Genomic DNA, 21,872 nt, shown 5'->3' with positions numbered 1-21,872 from the left:
GGACAGTCCCTCCAAATCAGAGAAGGTTGGGAAGTATAAAGAGGGACAGTTATAACTAAATACAAGAAGCTTTCTATATTACAATGCTTGTTGAGAAATGAATAAAATGCCTACTAGAGGGCCCCTCTTGGATATCATCTGTCAGGAACATGGTTGGGGCATCATAAAGGGTTTCTTTCGCTTTTCACCTAGCCTAAAAACAGCCTGCGGGTCTATATGACAACAAGAAGTGGCAGAACCAATGTGGCCAACATCTTGTATAAATGGGCCCCCAAATCCAAAAGGGCCCTTGTGCAGCTGAACAGATACAATGTTTGTCACTAATTTAAACTTTCTTTTGGAAACTATAGTTGACACTTTTTATTTAAATTTGATAATTCAGCCAGCTGTAATTAATGAGTAGCTGTTTACACAGTTTACATGATACATGCTTTTATATCTTGTTCCTGTGAAGTTTCAGTGTTCGTTAATGTTTTTACAATGGCGTATTGGTTATTTTTAACCTTCTCTTTTTTGCACTTTTGCAGGTTCTGTATAAGGTGTTTAATTCTTTTGTTGAGATGGGCCCACACAATGTCCAGGCTGTGGATTATATCAAAGGAGTAGGTGAGTAACGTGGGACGTAATGTGAAAAAAAAAAAAAAAACATGCCAGACACATACCAGACTTAAAGGGAACCTGTGCTGAAATAACAGAACAAGCCAGGACTCCGAACAGAAAGCACTCCTCATGACAATGCTCTTATCTGATTTCTTCTGCAGAAGGATGGCGCCATATTTGTTGTGCATCCATCTACTTTCTGGAATGAGATGCTAGCTTAGATATGACACTGTGGGCCTGATTTATTAAAGCCCTCCAAGACGAGAGAAGAAGATAGACTAACATGGGAGAACCTGGATCATCCTGCAAGCCTGGATTGAATTTCTTAAAAATCATTTGCTTTTAGTTGGCAAATGTTTTCAGTCCTGGACAAGATCCATTCCAGGTTTGCTGGATCATGAAGGATCTCTTATGACAATATGACTACCTCCTCTAGTCTTGGGAAGCTTTAATGAATCAAGCCTAGAAATGTAAATCATGGTGCTTATGGAGTTCCTGGCTGTGTTGTTAAATATCATCTATGGCACAGATCAGAAACTTAGGCTATCTTCAGACTAGTAGTGAGGTTGTGGAATGGTTACTTCTCATAATACACAATATTACACAATACACATGTCTCTTTTGCAGCAGTCCTATAGTGAATGAATGTGTGCGCCATTGAGCAGTTCATTACTGCTCACTACCGCCTTCTGATGGTTGCTGGCAGTGTTGCAGACAGCTGAGCATCTGGTGCTTGTTCCCGCCGCGGGTCTGAACCTAGCCTAAGAAAATGATTCCTCTTGGCTGCAGCCCATTAATGACAGTGCTGGAGAAGAAGAATAACTTTTTAGTAATAGATGATATTGATATTGTGAATACTTATACTGTTGCAGTATGTTGTGACATCGAATTTAGCTAATGGGTTGTCTGAACTCAAACCAATCGATATATACTGCCAACATCCCTAAATTCTTGAGTACATAGAAAGGTAGGTATATTTGTGGGCCTTTAAAGGCAGTTCAGTACATGTCACAAAATAGGCTCAAATATAAAAAAACAATCTTTTATTAAACACAAGCCATAAAAACAATAGATGGAAATTCCATAAAAATGCTCAGTACATAGCACCAAACAATTATGTATATCATTGAATAGATTCTGTTAATCCAACGCGTTTCACAGAATTAATCCGCTTCATCCGGTATTTTACAAGACCTCAATAGATAGAATGCACTATAAAATAAACAAGTAAAATATTTATTACTTCTATAACCCCAATTTTACCATTTACAAGCAATAGAATATATAATCCATTACATACCAAGGGTGTAAAACAACAGTATATAGTATCGAGTGTGACTAAGCCTATGTTGTGACATGTCAGAAATATATTCATTTGTAAAGCCACTTAAAAAAAATAAACACAACAAACAAAAAATCAAAGTAGGTTCTTCGTAGGAACTTAATATTCCTCTTGCATGGGCAATACCCTAAATACATTTCACATACACCCATGTGTTACACATTTGAGTCTCCATCACGAATGTTAGACATTCTCTCTTTATTAAGCCCTGCAGCTGACAATTAAAGTTCATATTGGATTGGCTGGTTTAATCTTCAGCACAGTTGTAAATAAATAGTCTCATCGGTGCCGTTCAGGCAGATGGGGATACAGAGATGGGCACATTTAAAGCTCCATCAGTAATTTTATTTTTTTTTTAATAAAATACCTAATGTTCCCATCTCATCTCCGTGTTGAAATGCCAGTTATATTTATCCTGTATCATCTTGATTTTCCCTAGGGCTCTCTACAGAAGCCTGTGACTCACTGATAATGTAAATGTATGCCGGTGTCTGCAGGGCATTGCATAATGGGGCTTATAAACGAGAACACTCGGCTGGCCTAAGTGCTGCAGAGAGGAATGTGAAGGAACAAATGGTGGTTGTGTTTGGGTTAAAATGGTGCAGAATAGGCAATACAGTTTGTCTTTTTCACTTTTATCCCCCAAAAAGATCAGAAGCTGGTTGACTTCCACATAGTAGCTTAATTCATGCAAAACGATTGGGTTTAATTTTCCTGAAATTTCAGATAAAATCTAGAGATTTTGGATAAATGTTGTCAATTCGGCAAAATGAGGTAGACTTGGTTAAGAAGGTAAAATTCAGGCAGTTTTTGGTGATTTTTAAGGACATAATTGTCTTTCAAGGGCTTGTGAGTGTTGCATTTGCTCTTCAGCTAGTCTGTCTCATCAGTCTTAAATTTTTAAAACAATTTTACTAAAATGTCTGTAATCTAAGATATGATTTCAAATAATATTATAAAATATATTACAACGTTCACTCTTTGATGATGACTTTCATAGTTTCCGAATAGCGTTTCATTCCTTCATTGGCTTCCTTGCAGGTTCCTTCTTCGTGGTCAGTCTCGGAGGGACGGCGGTGGGTTTGGTGTTCGCCTTCTTGCTTGCCTTCATCACGCGGTTTACCAAGCGAGTCCGCATCATAGAGCCCCTCTTCATCTTCCTGATCGTCTATCTGGCCCACCTTACCGCAGAAATGGTCTCGCTGTCTTCAATTCTGGCGTGAGTGCATTCCTCTCCCCACCACTAGACACTGAATATACCAATTAGAAGATAACGAGGTTGATTTACTAAATGAGTTAGCAAAGTAAATTATAAAGCCCAGATGGACATCAGATGATTGTAAACAGTCTTTTGTTATCATTTCTATTCAATGGAGAGGGGAGGACAAGTGAGCAGCACTCTAATGTTCTCTTTTGCATTGAAATGCATAGCAGTTGTCCTCGATCGGGAGACTGCTGTACGGTCAGATTTTCACCCGAGACAAGCACGACTGAAAGTCATCTGTTATGCAAGCCTAACTCTGCAAGGGATATCTCTGAGGACTTCAACTATCCTATCGCGTTCCGTGAAAAATACAATTTTAAAAAATAATATCCTTTCACATGATTGGGTATTCCTTCCAAAGTGAATTTTCCCCACATTCACTAAGCCAAGCGAATTATCCCCTGCAGAATGAGCAGAACAGTGCCAATCCTAGTAAATCAACCCAAACTAATTAATTTTTTTGAAACTAATTCATGTAACTCAGAATGATCTTAAATGATTATTATTACACAGTATTTATATAGTGTCATCATAATATGCAGTCCTGTACAAAATCCAGTCATGTCACTAGCGGTCCCTTAAAGAAGCTCACAATCTAATGTCAATGCCATAGTCATGTCTTTTATACAGTCTAAGGTCAATTTTTTGGGAGGAAGCCAATTTCTCTAACTGCATGTTTTTGGGATGTGGGAGGAAACTGGAGTACCCAGAGGAAATCCAAACAAACATGGAGAGAACCTGCAAACTCCATGCAGATAGCATCCTGGCTGAGATTCAAACCTGTGACCCAGTGCTGCAAGGGCCGGAGCACTTACCTCTGAGCCACCATGCTGCTCCCGATGATGTAAACTAAACTGTTAGGCTAGACGATCATTGTTGCCTGATACTCATCCTAGGCAAAAGTCTAGCATGTATAGTGCAGACCCCCAAGATCACAGATTAACCCTAACTGATCAATGAAAAACCAAACAGGAATGACAGCTGTACTTTTCTAGGGAAGAGGACTCTTGTTTGTCCTCCCTCTCCCTTCTCCATAAAACAGAACCGCTCTTCATTCTCCTGTTCATTGGAAACGATCAGGAAAGATCATATGCAGCAAAGGTAATGCTAACATATGAACATAGAATTACTTATAGCAGCCAATATTATTCCTGCTGTAACATTCTCAGGTTTGACGTCTGCTGAGACCAGAAAACATTCACCCAGTTTGTCAGGAAGCCTGATTAGGCGTGCTTTATCCGTCTGCCTATAGAAGTAATTTTGCAGAACATTGAAAACCGAAAGGATAAAAGGTCATAGCTAAATCTTATTTAAAGTGCAGAATCCTGACATGATACCTGGTACCTGATACCTGGTGATCAGGCCCTGGAACAAAGATGCAGCCAGGGAATTCTGAAAATTATAAACGACCTCCCAATGTGCTTGCTGCAAGTCCATTACCTTAAAGGTCAATGATGAAAAGTATGTATGTCCAACAGTGGTGCTGTTAAGTCAGAAAGAAGACATTTACTAACTTTTGACTTAAATTTGAGCATCAGGAACCAACATTCTGTAAAGTTTTTTGAAGTTTATCCAACACTTTTATTTTGGGTAGATAAAGGAATGGCTTAAATCACTGTTTTTATTTTTTCTATTTCTGATCTATTGGAAAGAGTTCCTGTCACGCTTAGGGAGACAGGGCCACTAGGGGTGCTATGGCCTGCACAGAAATGGTGTGAGCCCTGAGAAGGGCTAAGGCGCATAGTCTAAGCAGTAACCAGGTCTTCTCGAGAGCCTCTAGTGGTAAGGATGTTGCACTGCTGGTTACTGCCAGGTTGCCGTCCCTGGGCACACCAAGGTGGGCAGGAAGATACACGGTACCAAATCACTAACCAGAAGAACTGTCAAGGAAGGCCGGGGTCAAGGCAGACAGCAAGCAAGAAATGTCAGGTCACAAGCCAGGGGTCAATTACCAGGATCCAGAAAATAGACACAGATGACACAGGGGCCACTGCAGACACAGGGAACACAGGAGACACTGGAAGCAACATGAAGCACAGGTGGCACAGAGATATCCACAGACAGAGAGGAACACTGGAACCTCCCAAGGGAATTGGCTGGAAACAACAGATCGGACAACAAGGGGTTAACACAGGAGCTGGACAGAGGAAACACTGAATTAACCAACAGGTGTACAGGAAGTGCTCAGCAGAGCTATGGGAATCTGCATTAGTGGGGACACTTTGCACGAACGCTGAGTGCTGTGTCTGAGCTATCTAAATAGCCAGGGATTAATAGGAGGCTATTTCCTGATTGGCCAGCGAGTTGGGCAAAACTGATAAAACTTGGAAGAGCAGACACGCCCAGGGTCAGAACTGCCCGCATGTGCAGGAGAGAGGCGCCTGCGCTTTAGTGAGGAGGGGTGAAGTGTGACAGTTCTGGTTTGATTTGTGTGGAGGTGGCCATCATAGCAAATCAAGGTTTTGCTTTCTCATGTCAAAGCTGTTAATTGATGATTAGTGAGTTAGCGATCAAAAAGAAAGGAGGGAGCACTGATCCACAGAGGGGAGATCCTTGTATTGCAGGTTTCAGGTACAGCTTCCTCTCCAGCAAGGAGAACAGTGATCAGAACAGTAGAGCCATCACCAAATCTCAAAGCAAAACTGGTGATGTCAGAGGTAGCAGTGTCTTAGATGATCTCATACTGCATATATACAGCTATAGGGTTTAAGACATAGGAGTGCAATGCTATTTTTAGAAGGATTGCATGAAAATTCTTTCAAGATACAAGCAATTAGTTCAGATCCATTTTAATGACCCCAAGGAGTTGTGAAACCACAAGAGACTAATTGTAAGCCTATTTTTCACAGACTCAATCAGTTTTGAGGGATATTTGATTGAAATTGATTACCTGCATATGTTGATGATCAATCTTTGAATCCTGATACAAATTCCATGTCCTGCACTATAGCCTTTTCCTACAAACATTGACTAAAATTTTCTAAAAAAAAAGTGGCAGCACTTTTGCTGGAAGTCAATTTTGCAGAGAAACCTCACAAGAGCCTACAAACTCCTTGCAGATGGTGTCCTTGCTAGGATTGTAACCCAGTATCTGGTGCTACAAGGTACTCCATAAGACAATGATGCCGGCCACATTACAGCTACTACTAATGTCCCTAGCGTGGCAATTTTCAACCAGGGTTCCATTGTAGAGCCCTAGGGTCCTTTCAGAAGTTGCCAGGGGTTCCTTGAGCTGTGGCTTATTGATCTCCCATAGGATGGTACCTGTATAGTCTCAACACACCACTTGACCAGCTGCATGAAAATATAGACCTTTTAAACTGCCTGTAAAGGTGGGATGCTGACCACCATGTATGGGGGCGATTCTTCTTCTCACTGGTAACCACTAGTAGTGCCATTTGCATGAAACCTATTTGCTTGTGTTTGCTTTTGCAAGGAAACCACACAAGAGCCTACAAACCCCCCAGGACCCCGGGATTGGTAGTGCTGAACAAATAGTCAGACATTACCGCTACTACTGAAGTCTCTAGAGCAGCCATTGTCAATTCGGGTTCCATGTAACCCTGGGATCCCTTTAGAAGTTGTTAGGAGTTTCCTAAGCTGCGGCTGATTGATCTCCCATAACATGGTGCTTGCTTAGTCCTGGGCCAACGCCACTTGGAGAAGCCAGCTGCATGGAAACTAATGTCTGGGACGGCATTCTGACCACTAATGTATGGGGTGGCATTCTGACCACTAATGTCTGGGGTGGCATTCCAACCACTAATGTCTGGGGTGGCATTCTGACCACTAATGTTTGGGGTGGCATTCTTGGGGTGGCATTCCTACCACTAATATATGGGGTGGCATTCTGACCACTAATGTCTGGGGTGGAATTCCGACCACTAATGTCTGGGGTGGCATTCCAACCACTAATATCTGAAGCCATCTTTCCACTTGCAACCAAGGCAAATAGTTTTCATCCAATTGTTTAATTACAACGCGAGTTCCCTGACACCTGAAAATGATTTCAGTGATGAAACAATCGGGAAAAGTTTCTTTATAGTCTTCACCATTTTCATGCCCTCGTTGCTGATCATCTTCCACATGACCTCCAGTGAAGAACTAAGATTTGAATCACGGTTCCATTGTCACCTCCATTGTTCACCATGCATGAAAGTCGGAACATGGAATGCACAGCTCCCACGTAACATATTCTAATGCATGTCCGGCATCACTCATGTTACAAAGGATCCGAGTCCTCTCCAGCTTGTCATCCCATTACAGCACAGCTGAGTCACAAGAAAGATGTGAGAAGTACAAGGTGAATGTGGTGGGGAACAGGGTGTATGTTACAGACCGGTGACTCATGCATGTGTCCCGCTTCACTGAGCATAGTCACGATGAGCGAAGAGGCAGCCCACTCGCTGAGCACTAAGCGCCACTTCTGACCTATTACTTGTTTCTTGTCCATTTACTTAATATGTCATGGAAAGGCCACGCATCATGATACACGTTGGATTTTCAGGACCTCTCTGAATCATAGAGGCCACATTTGTGTAGGTAGCCAATGATTTTTAAACTCAGCGGCTGTGATATTGAATAAGAAGTAACACTTATCTTTATCTCTATAACAAATACAGTGATAGGTGTTCTGTAGCCCTATCATACTTCGGGCCTGATTTTCCAAAGCTCTCAAACTCTGGAGAAGATAGACTATCGTAGGAGAACCTGAGTGATCCAGCAAACCTGGAATCGATTTCCTAAAATAAAATAAAAAAGCAAATCTGGTCCAGATTGATTCCAGAATAGCTGGATCACCCAGGTTCTCTCATGGTAGTACATCTTGTCGAGTTTGGAGAGATTTACAAAATCAGGCCCTTCCTGTCCCAGAGTGACAACAGCCACCAAAGTATAGGAGTGTTGTCACACTAGCACAGAAAGCTACGCTTTCCCCATAACGTGAAGGGGAGGGGTGTTGTGTTATCAAGCCCGCAGAGGTTTAGGAAGTTATCAACTCACTGAATTTCTGGGAGGATTTATAGGTGTTTGTTTGCCTTTATTGAACTGATAAAACAAAATGCTTTTAGAGGTGTATTTAACAATATTTGTCCAACATTGTAGAATCCTTGCCATATTTCTGCCTAAAACCATTGCTGGAAATAATAAAAAGAATAATCTGATTAGTGTGCAACACAGAAAAGCAGTACTCTAGCACCACCTACTGGTGTCTTTACAGATTGCATCTTATTGAATTACATTACTACCGTCATGTCATTATTATTTTGGAACGTTAAGTGTGTTTTAAAAGCTGAAGGTCATTGCTTTTATCAATCTAAAAAAGTTTTTTATTTGCCATATAAAATGGACAGAGCCATGCAAATCATTTAATTATGTTGCAATAGTCAACTGTACAATAAAGTTCTAGAATACCTGTTCCAGAAATATGGTGCCTTAAATGTCTTTTATGTAAACTGCAGCCTTACTTTCTTTTTGGACATTTATTTTTAGCTTCTTGTGTGGGCATTTCCAAGGGTGGACTGCATACAAATGCAGTCCACAGAGTAACACTTATGTGCTGATACAGTGTGTGAGAGGCAGTGCTGTGTGTTGGGAAATCCCCTGGTCTTTCTGAAGATTACTGTTCTTGCTGTCATTGTAAACTTCAGCAAGGACAGGGAACAAGGACACAAAGCCGTGACCGCAAAAGCACACACACAATACAAAGGTGTTGAGGTTTGTAATTTATTGTGCTGTCAGCAGTGGCAGAGAAGAGTTGATGACAAAGGTTAGTATATGCCTACTAAGTATCTCTTATCGTATAATACTACCATTAACAATTGCCTGCTTTTCTCTCCAGAAGGACAGCACTTTATTTAAAAAAAAGTTTCAGGTTTTAAAATCTACTGTATGTGCTGCAGAACTGGCTCAAAGGTGAACATATCATGTAATTCCCAGTACATGTGCATTTATTTACTGTGATGACAAGTGTGTGATCATCACCCACTATAGCCTTTCACCTCATGACTGTACAACATGCAGTCTGATGGCTGGATGAGAGGAGACTGAGAAAATGCTTCCTCCTGCCTGCAGCAGATTGATGACATCATCTCAGCCTGGGCAAAGTCACTGATGGCATTTTAATGATAAAAGGTGGAGATTTTCTAACAAACAATACTGTCCATGAATACAACATGGAATGTATTCATGGAGGTTCACTTTAGCTTTCCTTTTATTTGAATTTTATGAACCTAATAAGCAATCAGAAGGATGACATTTCTGTCTTTGCTTCTGCAGGGTAACATTCTGCGGCCTGTGCTGTAAGAAGTACGTAGAGGCAAACATCTCCAACAAGTCCCGGACCACCGTCAAATACACGATGAAGACCCTGGCCAGCAGCTCGGAGACCATCATCTTCATCTTCCTGGGCATTTCTGCAGTGGACACTTCCAAGTGGACCTGGGACTCGGCACTGGTCCTGTCCACACTCGTCTTCATTTTCGTTTTCAGGGCAATCGGTGAGAACATTTAAGCCCCCCCCTCTGAAAAAAAAAATAAACCACTAGGCCTTAAAAAACAGCCGTTGCTGCAATATTCACCTCATATCCAGTGCTGTCCCATGCAGAAAATCCACTATATGAGGCTTCCACTTCGGGGATGAATGACACCAAGCTTTGTACAACCCTTTCCGATAAGCCTAGGCTGTCATTGACACACCCTGGGCTCACAGTACCACTGCGTATAACAGTGCTCACATGTTGTTATGTGAGCGCTAATCTGTGCAGAGGTAAGGACTGCATACCGGCAGAGAAAGAAGACCCATGTCATGTGACCCCTGGGCAGCGTAGAGGGGGAAGTTTCATGCTCCAACCCTGCATTGGACTGTAATCTGCATTCTATGTTGGCATTAGGAGTGCACAGCTGGGCATTTGCTAGTTCTAAGACCTAGAAAATTCCGACCCCCTAACATGAATCAAATTCAATAGGTAAACAAGCAAAAGTTAAATTGTATGAATATTAGTTACAAAAAATACACAAATAATATAGTATACATATGTCATCAAAATAGCATAGGGTATAGGGTAAACTTTTTGGTTTAAAAGTAACCAGTAGTCTGGTTTTCTTACGCGCTTCGCTGATTAAGCTTCCTCAGGGGAAGTTTACATAAACTGGTATAGTGTCAGGTATCACTGAGGAAGTGTGAGTATATGGTAAATGCAATCAGGTACAAGTAAGGATGAGTAGATTCACATATGTGAAAAAAAAGAGTGAAGATAAAACAAAAAGAAAAAAGACCAGCTGCTGGTATACACTGACCATTCAGCATGGTTTTATGTGTTCATTGTCAAAGCCAATCATGGTGATTGCAATTAACTTAAAATGTATTACAGAACTTCATCAAAGCAAACCTTGGCTGCTGTTATAGAAGTAGACTTATATAGGTGACTTTTCATTGTAGTACTGTTGAAGCAAAATCCTTTTTTTTACAGTATTTATCTTACATTTATTGTTCTTCCATGTTTTTGTTATATTACTTAAAAAAGATATTTGTAAAATAGCCACTAGAGGGAGCAAAAACCTAATCTAAAGTCAGTTGGTCCTAGGTTCGAATCCTGGCCAGGACACCATATGCACAGAGTTTGCTTATTCTCCCCATATTCCTGTGAGTTTTCCCTGGGCACTCGGTTACACCAACCCCTCCAATTAAAAAAAAATAATTTTAAACAAAAGCCAATAACCCGTTTGCATTATATTCCAGGTGTTATCCTACAGACGTGCGTATTAAATCGCTTTAGACTCCTCCCACTGGACAGGATCGATCAGGTTGTGATGTCGTACGGGGGTCTGCGAGGAGCGGTGGCATTCGCTCTGGTCATCTTGTTAGACAGCAAGAAAGTCAAAGCCAAGGATTACTTTGTGGCCACTACTATAGTCGTGGTGTTTTTCACCGTTATGTTTCAGGTCAGTATACAATTCCATATTGGAATTTTTTTTTATTGTCTATGGTTTTAATCATCTGCTGCATGAAAGAAAAAGGATAGTGGAGCCACATTTGTTATTTTGGGGTTTATTTCTGGTTCTTGCTGACTTTATTATTCCCAGGTCTGCACACCTTCTGTGCCCATTATGTAGGGCTCCTCACCCTCCCAGTATTCAGTTTTGAGACTCTACACCTCTTGTGCCATCATGAGCAGCTCTCGCAATTCCTGCCCTGGGTTCCTGGGTCTGTACACCTCCTGTGCCCATTATGAGGGGCTCTCACCACCCCAGTATACAATTCCTGGGTCTATATACCTTCTGTACCCACTATGAGGGGCTCTCGCCATCCCTGCTCTGAGTTCCTGGGTCTGTACACCTCTTGTGTCCATTACAAGAGGTTCCCACCATCCTAACATACAATTCCTAGGTCTGTATACCTTCTGTGTCCATTATGAGGGGCTCTTACCACCCCAGTATACCCCAGTATACAATTCCTGGGTCTGTATACCTTCTGTACCCACTATGAGGGGCTCTCACCACCCCAGTATACCCCAGTATACAATTCCTGGGTCTGTATACCTTCTGTACCCACTATGAGGGGCTCTCACCACCCCAGTATACCCCAGTATACAATTCCTGGGTCTGTATACCTTCTGTACCCACTATGAGGGGCTCTCACCACCCCAGTATACAATTCCTGGGTCTGTATACCTTCTGTGACCACTATGAGGGGCTTTCCCAATCCCTGCTGTGAGTTCCAGGTTCTGTACACCTGCTGTGCCCATTATGTGGGACTCCTCACCCTCCCACTATTCAGTTTTGAGCCTCTACCCCTCCTGTGCCCATTATGAGCGGCTCTCGCCATCCCAGTATGCAATTCCTGGGTCTGTATAGCTCCTGTGCCTATCATGAGGGGCTTTCGCAATTCCTGCCCTGAGTTCCTGGGTCTGTACACCCAATGTGCCCATTACAAGGGGCTCCCACCATTCCAATATACAAATCCTCGGTCTGTATACCTCCTGTGCCCAATATGAGGGGCTCTCACCACCCCAGTATACAATTCCTGGGTCTGTATACCTTTTGTGCCCACTATGAGGGCCTCTCGCCATTCCTGCCCTGAATTTCTGGGTCTGTGCACCAGCTGCACCCATTACAAGGGGCTCCTGCCATCCCAGCTTTTTGTAAATTTATTTTAAATGCAATGGGAAAAGCTAGAAATAAACGGGAACAGGGACAGTAATTATGCAGAGAGGTAGCAACCCTAATGTGCTGCCCTCGGACAGAAGGAAAGTGCTGGTAGTAGTGGTACAGTGGGTATTAGTAAGGAATAATATTGTGCAAATCCCAGGATCAGCCAGTATGGAGCCTGTACAACACCAAATCTGCAAATAGTGATTGCACAGGGTGATGTGCTACCCAACTGGCAGGACTTCAATGCTAGGTGAGCAGCAAGGGCTTTACAAAAAAGGCACAGGCGGTTAGCCTGGTACCACTTGGCCTTCATGGGACTGGCACTTTGTGAAACTGGTTAGGCTGGGTTTCCTGCACATGTTGGGGGCAGCATCAGTCTGTTACCACCAGGCATCCAAATATCCCTGTATTAGAATCTAACAATCTTGGTTGTCTACCACTGATTGATTTGCATAGAAAAGCTGCTCATTTTCCTTTGTTGTAGTTTTCTATCATGTCCACTAGGAGGCGTATTCTACATGCTTTCTGATTGATAAAGTCACATTTCATGCTGTGCTCTGATTTATTGGCCGGTCCATCATCCATCAAATTATTGCATTATCCAGGATAAAAAAAGAAAGAGGCTGGCTCAGGAGACCCCACTTAAAATTTTCTTGACCTAATGGTGGACTGGCTCTTTAATGATCTTTACTGAGCTCAAATACTATAAATATATATATATATATATATATATATATATATATATCAATGTAATACAATTTATAATTACATATAGAATATTAAGACTCCCACTCCCATTGCTGGGGGCTTTTTCATTCTCTGTTGTGTGTAAAGTTAGCTGCCAGCAGGGGGCACTAGAGAGCTGGGCTTATACACAAAGTATCAAGGTGTCAGATCCTGGATTTTTTTTTTTATTCTTTATTTCAGAAGCTTAAATATCTGATCGTACACCCTGCACCAGTGTCATAGGCAAACCCTGTGCAGAAGTGTCTTGGATCTCCCATGGAGAAATGATCTGTGGCCCTAATGGGGGCCCCTGTTGGTTGAGAAGGATCAGAGCCCTTGTGCACACTTTACACCTCCCTAAGTCTACACCTGCCTTGCACTAGCAATTGCATTAAAATATACATATGCTATGCCCTCTAATACAATGCTGGCCAACTTGCTTGATAATGGGGGTTGCAAATGTGGCCCCTAATATTACCATAGGGCCATGCACAGTATTTGGTGTAATGCCATTGAATGCTGCAGGTGATAGCTAGATTATGGACATGCTAAAGAAAAGGTTCTAGACAGCAGACGTGCTATAGGAGTTGTTAGAGCCCGGGGACATGGTTCATGAGACCTGGGACACATGACATGAGACTGCTGGGGATCATTGCTATTAGGACCCCTTTGCAAATCAATGTGTCCTCATTTGTGTTCCCACCACCCTCCTTAAAAACTCATACTAATATGTAAAGTAACAATGAGGGCTGCACAATAAATGCCACCAGACTCAGGTTGGGCACTAGTGGCCAAACTTTCTGGAACATCTGTGCCAGTTAAAGTGACAATTTCATGTCTGTGAGTATCTGCAGATGACCAGTGGCCATTACCTCTCCACAGATAGTATAGCAGCCTACAAATATTAGGCAATGGCTGGCCATGCATGCACAACTCTGGCTGCCATGCAATCGAATATCGATTTTATTAAAAAGAAGTTTCCAATGGGAGGATGTGCCCACATTGGGAAGGAGGGATTATGCGGTCACTGGTCTAGTTTAGGGGGAAGCATCCTGGCCAAATACGTTTCCCATGAGCAGACTTAGGCATAAGCATGTGCACCCTGCCAAATATTAGCATTTATGGAATGACCAGCCAAGTCTCCATATATAAGGCCCTTTTCAGACGTGCGGTCCAAAGCCATATGGTTAGCCATTCCCAGATGCATTTGAAACTGCTGCTATGCCTCCAGAAGCAGCAAACTGCACCACAAGTCACTGCATTTGCTTGTATTTCCCTTGCAGTTGCAGTGGTGGCATGGTTCTTCTTCTAGAGGTAGAAAAGCAAACATAGGGCTAGAAGCAACTTGCCTCTTCCATGAACCATGCAGCATCCCCACTCCAAACATAACGCAAATGCATTTGACTGCAAACACTTGCACAAAGTGGTTTACTATCATATAATTCATGGGTGCCCAGGTGCAATTCACCTGTAGATCGCAAAGGCAACGCAAGTAGATCGCAGAGCCCTGCCTGTCAAAATAAACTCTACCGAGCACAGGAGTTATTAAGTCCAAGTTTTTATTGTTGGTAGATCATTTTGACTTTGGTAATTTTAAAAGTAGCTCACAAGCCAAAAATGTGTAGGCACCCCTGATAAAATTAAATAGGAGCGCAGTTGAGTATGCAATATTTGCAATGCAAGTGCAAAATGCAATAAGCTAAAGGTGTCATATGGTGCCAGAACTTGCCACCTTTTTTTCACATATTGCTGCCTATCACACAGACAAATAGATCTCCTGGGCATTTACCCCACTGCTAATTCCTTGAACACCTGAGTACATCCATTTTCTTTCATTAGAACCTATTCAAGCCATCTTCTGTCATATCAAACCCCCGGATTCTTAACATCATTTTTTTTTCATTAAGACATCAACAATTGCAATCTCTCCTTTTCCCATCAGTTCTGCCTTTCACCCTCAGCCGTGAACCGCAGATCACAAAGCGGTTTATCCGGTCACTAAGTGACAGCTCGTGTGCGATTAGGTTATCATGATAATATGACATGTCCATTAAATGTTCTTTCACCGTATAATTCATTTACACCCCGCTTGTGTATTATACATCCCGCTATACAAAAGCAGACAGAGATATATCTGTCATCTAACAGACGCGTCCCCCTAATTCACCTTAATAGTTAAATCAAATCTGCATCCTATTGTGCAATTACATCTGTGAGCACCAAGTGATTCAATTACTATTCAGGGAATTCCCGGGGGTTAACCCCATCTCAGCTATGCCGCTGCACAAGAGAGGGGATACAAGAATAAGAATTGGGGTGTCACAGTGCAAGAAGGGGTTACCCGACAACCTGGGCCGATAATGACAGATTTCCCTGGGTTCACGTTGTCTGGCCTGTCAGGACAAATGAAGCTTGTCTGGAAGGGGTTGGAGCTGCCAGTCATTGTGACGACTTAATAGCTGACTAATGCAATGTATTTATCTGAGCTTGGCTTATGGGGGGGGGGCACATTAATTAAATTCTGCTGGTGATTTCTGCAGAGAAAGGCATACATGTGTTTATAATTTAATATTTATGATTTATTCTCTACTGACTTCATATATTTCAGAAAACGTTTGATCGGTTTTATTGTAGTATCAGCGATTTCTGTGTGACGGTTTGATGTCATTTTCATCCTCATATGGATTTTGTATTCATTTTTAATCTTTAAAATACATTTAAATCCAAATTTTGTATTAGCTTGTTAAAGGATGGGTGTCTCATGGTACTTGTAAGGTAATTGGCACTCCCTATCTGGGATGTGCTGTTGGATGTACTTACCTTGGCATGCAGTATCCTTGCTCTGATTGGTAAATGCATTACTGTATCAAATTCAGCTCCATTGTTCACTATTGAAAAGAATAAGGCAGAGCCAAACCTAGACTAATATTTGCACATATTCATTATTACACAGTATTTATATAGTGCTGACATATTATGCATCGCTGTACAAAGTCCACAGTCATGTGACTAGCTGTCCCTCAAAGGAGCTCACAATCTAATGTCCCTACCATAGTCATATGTCTTTAATACGGTCTAAGGCCATTTTTTGGCATTTAGTGGAAAGCCAATTAACATAACTACATGTTTTTGGAATGTGGGAGGAAACCGGAGTACCCGGAGGAAACCCCAAACACGAGGAGAAGATGCAAACTCCATGCAGATAGTGTCTTGGAGATTCAAACTTGGGACCCAGCACTGCAACGGCAAGAGTGCTACCTCTGAGCCTGGGACCTATGAGGTCATGGGAAGTTTATCTAATGAATGGCACATCTTGAATAGGGAGTACCAATTTATTTTTTATGTACAGTTACGGGCCAAGGGATAGTATGTGACTTTGAAGGTAGACTAAACCTTTAGGACTGATCTCTGATCAGATTGATATAAACAACCTCCACCGACAACCCCTGGCTTTTTCTGAAACCATGATCACAAGATGCTTTAGTACCGAGTCTCCTTTCTTCGCTTATTTGCAACAGGAGGGGTCCTTCTTGGTGTGCCCACATCACTTTCTGCTTGACATGGACACTTCCTATTGGTTGCAGTCCAGGCAGAAAGGGACAGTAGGGGACCCGGGGGTGCAGGTTCAGCTACAATTCTTGATTAGTGGTCCCCCCACATTCGCTGTCACAGAGCCTGGACTGCAGAAGTAGGGGATTATATATTCAAATACAGTAAAAAAACATGGAAGATGGGTGGGAGAGTGGTTAGCTTTCACCTAAGATGGGTTTGATGTCATTTTTTGTTTTCTGTTTTTTTCTATAATAATATAAAATAATGACCAGTGAACATTCCATGAAGGTCTTTGTTAGGTGACAACTGTGCTAATCATTCTCTTGTTTTGCCACACTGTTTCATGGTCTACAAGTGGCCATGTAAATGCCTAATTAAGCAGACATGGCCCGTGCTTATCACTATCAGGAATCCGGTACAGAGCAATGATTTGCAGGATTTGACTGAAAGAGACTGGAGGAGCCATCAGATGAAAGAAAACCATGGTTTTGATTCATAATTTGGTTCTCAATCTGCGTACAGCAACAGTGGTTAGATGGGTTGAGTATTAGGGGGAGTGAGAATAAGTGCATTTATTGCTTGGAGAGTTGGAGAGAGTTGAAACTTGTTTTTTGCTCATAGATTAGATCATAGCTTTATTAGATATTACAAAAGGTCCAAAGTAACTTTCAAGATATTGAATTTTTGCAGTTTTCTTTATTTTATTACCTGGTGATTCTGCCATGAAGGTCCTAGTTTGGTGTATCACTCGGTCATGCAGAATTCCATTGGAAACTAAAAGCAGCCAATTTAAAACACATTATGCATGCATGGTCCACTGTTGTCACCATCCAGAATCCCGAAATGAGAAATGCGATATAGTGAATCAGCATATCCAATGATATCTCAATGGCACTTATAACTAATGCAGAGCACATCTTGCTGGTGGTTAATATATAAATAAGCCAGCAATGTGCTATATATATATATATATATATATTGTGACAACAAGGCAGGGTGGGGATATATATATTGTGAGGGGTATACGCTCAGGATCGCCTTTGCTGGGGTCAAAGGACACTTGTCTGGTTCGTCCAACTCAGATCACACACCGAGGTATCAGTCTTAAGCTGGCCTGTGGCGTCAACAATGGGAAACTCTTCTGTAAACTGTAAACTGATATCTGCTGCAGAAATTAAAACAATTGCTAATTTTTTCAATCTTCAAAAGTACAAGTTGGTTAAATCCCATGATTTGGGCTCCGTGGTTCCTTTCAGCCAGCTGGAACTCTTTGATATGATACAAAAGAGCACATAATACCCCTTTGTTCAGCTTTATTCTTTGATTCAGAGTCAAAGGATGGATATGATAGTGCTTTGTATAGCCTTGAACAGACGTCCAATGAGCATCAGAGGATTGTGGTTGAAATTGATCTTTACTGATGGTCACTTTGTGATAAGCACTGTGCACCCATTGCCATTCCGTTCAATGGGGAAGGACGAGCAAGTGCTACCCCTTAGTGTTCTCCTCCATAGGAGCGAACAGCAGTCATTCCCAATTGGTTGTTGCTGTGGCACATTGATGAATGTTGTCAGGGGATCACTGTACCAATGTACAAAGATTTTTGGTGGAGATGAACAGCCATGCTCATTTTGGGTGAATATTATGTGACGAGTGTCTATAGCTTAAGTCGCATGTATTACATACATTTCTGGTTATGCTGCTGCCCATAAACCATCACCATTACTAACTGCCCATGGCATGTATAGAAGTATTTTTTTAATCAGGGCTTTATTACTAGAAATAGATAACCTTAAATACAAATACAGTTAGACTGATGGTAACGTCTCATAACCCGACACGTTTCACCATTCAGCTTCCTCAGGGGATCTGAGGGGAACAGTATGTATTTTTAGTTGGTGGGACAAATTCTTAGATGGATTGCAAAAAGATGTCAAAATATGTGAAAGGGTTTTCACAAAAAAGAGGTTTCACTTAGCAGAATATCTTTGCAGAGTCTCGGTCCGTCTGCCGTTAGTAATAAGTTCCTGATTTCCAGTTTATTACTTTTGGGACAGACCTACTATTTCTGTTCACTTGCATACTACCAAAGTCAGTGTGTCTTATATGATGTGAAATAATATACACACAATTTTTTTTTATTTGCCAGAAAAATCCAGACTATCCTTTCTTTCTTAATTTTTTATACATAAGTATAATTGCAAACTTTTCTGACTAAACGATCATATGTCCGTCCAGCACAATATTAACCAGGTCCTAATAAAAAATGTAGATCCTACTTTTAGGACTTCCACCCCATGGTGTCTCTCTGTAAAATGCAAGGTGCCCAGCCTTCTCAAGGTATGAGAAAGATGTGTTCTGTAAAGAACAATCATAGCAGTAGCATAATTCCCCCATGATGCCCTTTGTTCTCTCAGGTGCATATGGTACCCATGCTTTGCCAAAACAATTCAGATGCTCCACAATATGAAGCAAAATTCTGCATTTGAATGAGACTGCAGTTCTGTAAGTCCATGTGCAGGGTTGGTTTGGTGTTAATGGGAGAGTAGGTAGTAGACCTTCCAATGGCCAAGGGCCCCAGTTGACAAAATGGCAAAGGGAGCAGGTGGTTAGGATGCTGTGCATTTGGCCACCTTATATATATTTGCCTAGGACCCATTTTAGCCTACAACCCTTTGTACTCCCAAATAAATAGGGCGATATGGTGAAAAAGTAGGGTATCCAAGAGATACAATGAATGCAAATTTTGAAATGCTGATGAGTTTGTTGCATGAAGAGTAATACGGCCGCCCTCTCGCTTCTATTTCAGGGTCTGACCATCAAACCGCTTGTCAAGTGGCTGAAAGTGAAAAGGAGGGACCACCACAAGCCAACGTTAAATGAAGAATTACACGAGCATGTAAGCCTTTTCAGATCTTCGACCCCCCTTAGCAGCTGTTGTACTTCCGTCCTTGGTAAATCATCCGCACCATCTAATTAAATCCCCCCAGCAGACCGCAGAGACGGGCTCATGTTTTCTGTGGTTTGGAGGAAAGCGAGAGCTGGGACTTGGGGTATGTAGCAGGGAGAGTCATCGCATTGGCATGGAAGGGGATAGAGGGCATTAGAAAGTGGTGGAAAAATGAATCCATATTTTAAAAATTAAACATAGACAATTGAGATAAATATATGTAAACGGTTTTGCATTTTTTATCAGCCAGTTTTGTTATGGAGGGGTCCCAACCAAAAAGCAGTGCCGGAGCCCATTTTAGCAGCAGTCTGTTTGTGAGATCTTCAATTAAGCTTAACACCAAAATCATTTTTAGTATAGGATATAATGACTAAAGGTTAGGACATCAAGCAGGTTTATTTCTGGAGAGATTCACTCTTTCTAATTGTCCTGGTAACTCACTGTTATGATGGTAAATCCAACATTTAACAGTTGTCACCAGAAAAGGTGGTAAAATGAATATCTTTCAATAGTACTTTGGATTCAATGACATCTCAGATAGTTCTTGGATCTTGTTGTATCTACAGTAAGTAAATAGAAAACACCCCAACAGCACACAAAAAATAAGGGGCTTCTGACAAATCTCTATTTTATCCAAAACTACAAAGAAAGTTTTGCCCATTTTAAATTTTTCTCCATTTGGTTTAACTTGATGTCTTCTAATGCCTCTCCCTATAATACTAAATCACTAAGTTAATTTATTTTTCCCAAATATCTATGGGTATCTCAAAAGGCTGCATGCCTTTTTAAACCCATGCAATATATTATAAGCCAGAAGGCAAAGTTATTGGTGGCTAGATCTCTGCTTGTGCTTCATCAGGGGGCTGTAAAAGTACAAAAAGAACAACCCGATTTCTGATACCAGGGACTTGTATGGGGACGTTTATATTGTACAATTATTAATTGGTAGTGGGAACTCTTATAATGTATGAACCTGTCTAATAGACTATTTAATGAATCTCTCCACTTGGAAACATAAATCTCATACTATATAGTATATCTATACACCAGAATGATAGGTGTGGTAAGTTAGGTGGTGCAGAGAGGTAATGAGTGAACTGCTTGGAATGTCCTTTATCACTGTTATAGTATAACATTCATATTAATGCTTTTTTGGAAATCATTGGAAGTTTCTGCATGACAAAGCAGCCAGTACGTACAACATGAAACCAGTAATATAAATGATCTCATTTTAGGGCTGGTTCTATTGAAATCTCCTATTTTGGAAATGTGGATCAATGAATCTTATAAAGATATTCATTGCAGTGTTTTTTTCACTCCAAGGCTTTTGATCATATCTTGGCAGCTGTAGAAGATATAGTCGGCCATCATGGCTACCACCATTGGAGGGATAAGTGAGTAAGCCCAGATTAAAAAATATATATCATCCAGGACATCTGTTCTTACTGTGAATGTTACATATCCTTAGCTTTTATTCTGCCTGTCATTATACAGGTGGGAACAATTTGATAAGAAATATCTAAGCCAATGGCTGATGAGGAAATCTGCGTACCGGATCAAAGATGAAATCTGGGAGGTTTGCTACAAACTGAACATCCGTGACGCTTTAAGTCTGGCAGACCAGGTATTGGCCTAGCAATCTATATCCTTTGTCAGCTTTGGATTGTATTGAGTCAGGTTTTCTTTGCCGCAGTTCTCCCAATATTTGCAGAACATTTGGATCAGTGATCAATGGTGCTTAGCCTACAACATCTTCAGGGGGTAACAATGTAGAGACCTACATGGCTCATTTAAATTTTGGGGTGCAAGCTTTCAGAAATTTCAGAAGCTTTTTACTGTTGCTGCTTGGAACCAAGCCAATTGCAAAATTGGTGCCAATATCAGATGTCTTGTTTGGTTCTAACGGAACCCAAAAATCCTACTGTTTGGGCTAAGTTCAGCTTGCCGCTATATGATGATTGCTCTTCCCAGGGTCACTAGTGGCCCCTGTGCAGCTCCCATTTGGCTGACAACTGATCAACCCCCTGCCATTATCCAAAAGCTGAGATGGGTGCTTGGTGGGTGCTCATCAAGTGCACCGAATGGCCTATATGGCTCCTCCAAAGGGCTAAAGACTGCTTGCAGATTCCAGCATCCATCCATTCTTCGGGAGAGGTATCTGCACCACTTAGCAGACTCCTGCAGAATATGAACAAGCCCCTAGGCATTGTCACCCTATGACAGCAAGCATGTTACTATAAAGTAAGGAGTGGTAAATTGTAATAAATTCAGTTCTTGGGTTTACATTC

At 41.5% G+C, this 21,872-nt stretch overlaps 1 protein-coding gene across 1 annotated transcript in view; it reads left to right on the top strand.

The window, feature by feature from the left end:
* Nucleotides 1-21,872, top strand: part of SLC9A5 (solute carrier family 9 member A5) — a 77,165-nt gene that overhangs the window by 32,027 nt on the left and 23,266 nt on the right. The window contains exons 4-10 of the mRNA XM_072422484.1: nucleotides 528-606; nucleotides 2,984-3,161; nucleotides 9,483-9,703; nucleotides 10,945-11,147; nucleotides 19,444-19,533; nucleotides 20,908-20,978; nucleotides 21,079-21,208. Coding sequence (XP_072278585.1) covers nucleotides 528-606; nucleotides 2,984-3,161; nucleotides 9,483-9,703; nucleotides 10,945-11,147; nucleotides 19,444-19,533; nucleotides 20,908-20,978; nucleotides 21,079-21,208 — 972 coding nt within the window. The remainder of the gene's footprint in view (nucleotides 1-527; nucleotides 607-2,983; nucleotides 3,162-9,482; nucleotides 9,704-10,944; nucleotides 11,148-19,443; nucleotides 19,534-20,907; nucleotides 20,979-21,078; nucleotides 21,209-21,872) is intronic.

Source organism: Pyxicephalus adspersus, chromosome 9, assembly GCF_032062135.1.
Source record: "Pyxicephalus adspersus chromosome 9, UCB_Pads_2.0, whole genome shotgun sequence".
Classification (NCBI taxonomy): domain Eukaryota; kingdom Metazoa; phylum Chordata; class Amphibia; order Anura; family Pyxicephalidae; genus Pyxicephalus; species Pyxicephalus adspersus.
This window is presented reverse-complemented; position numbering and strand designations above follow the sequence as displayed.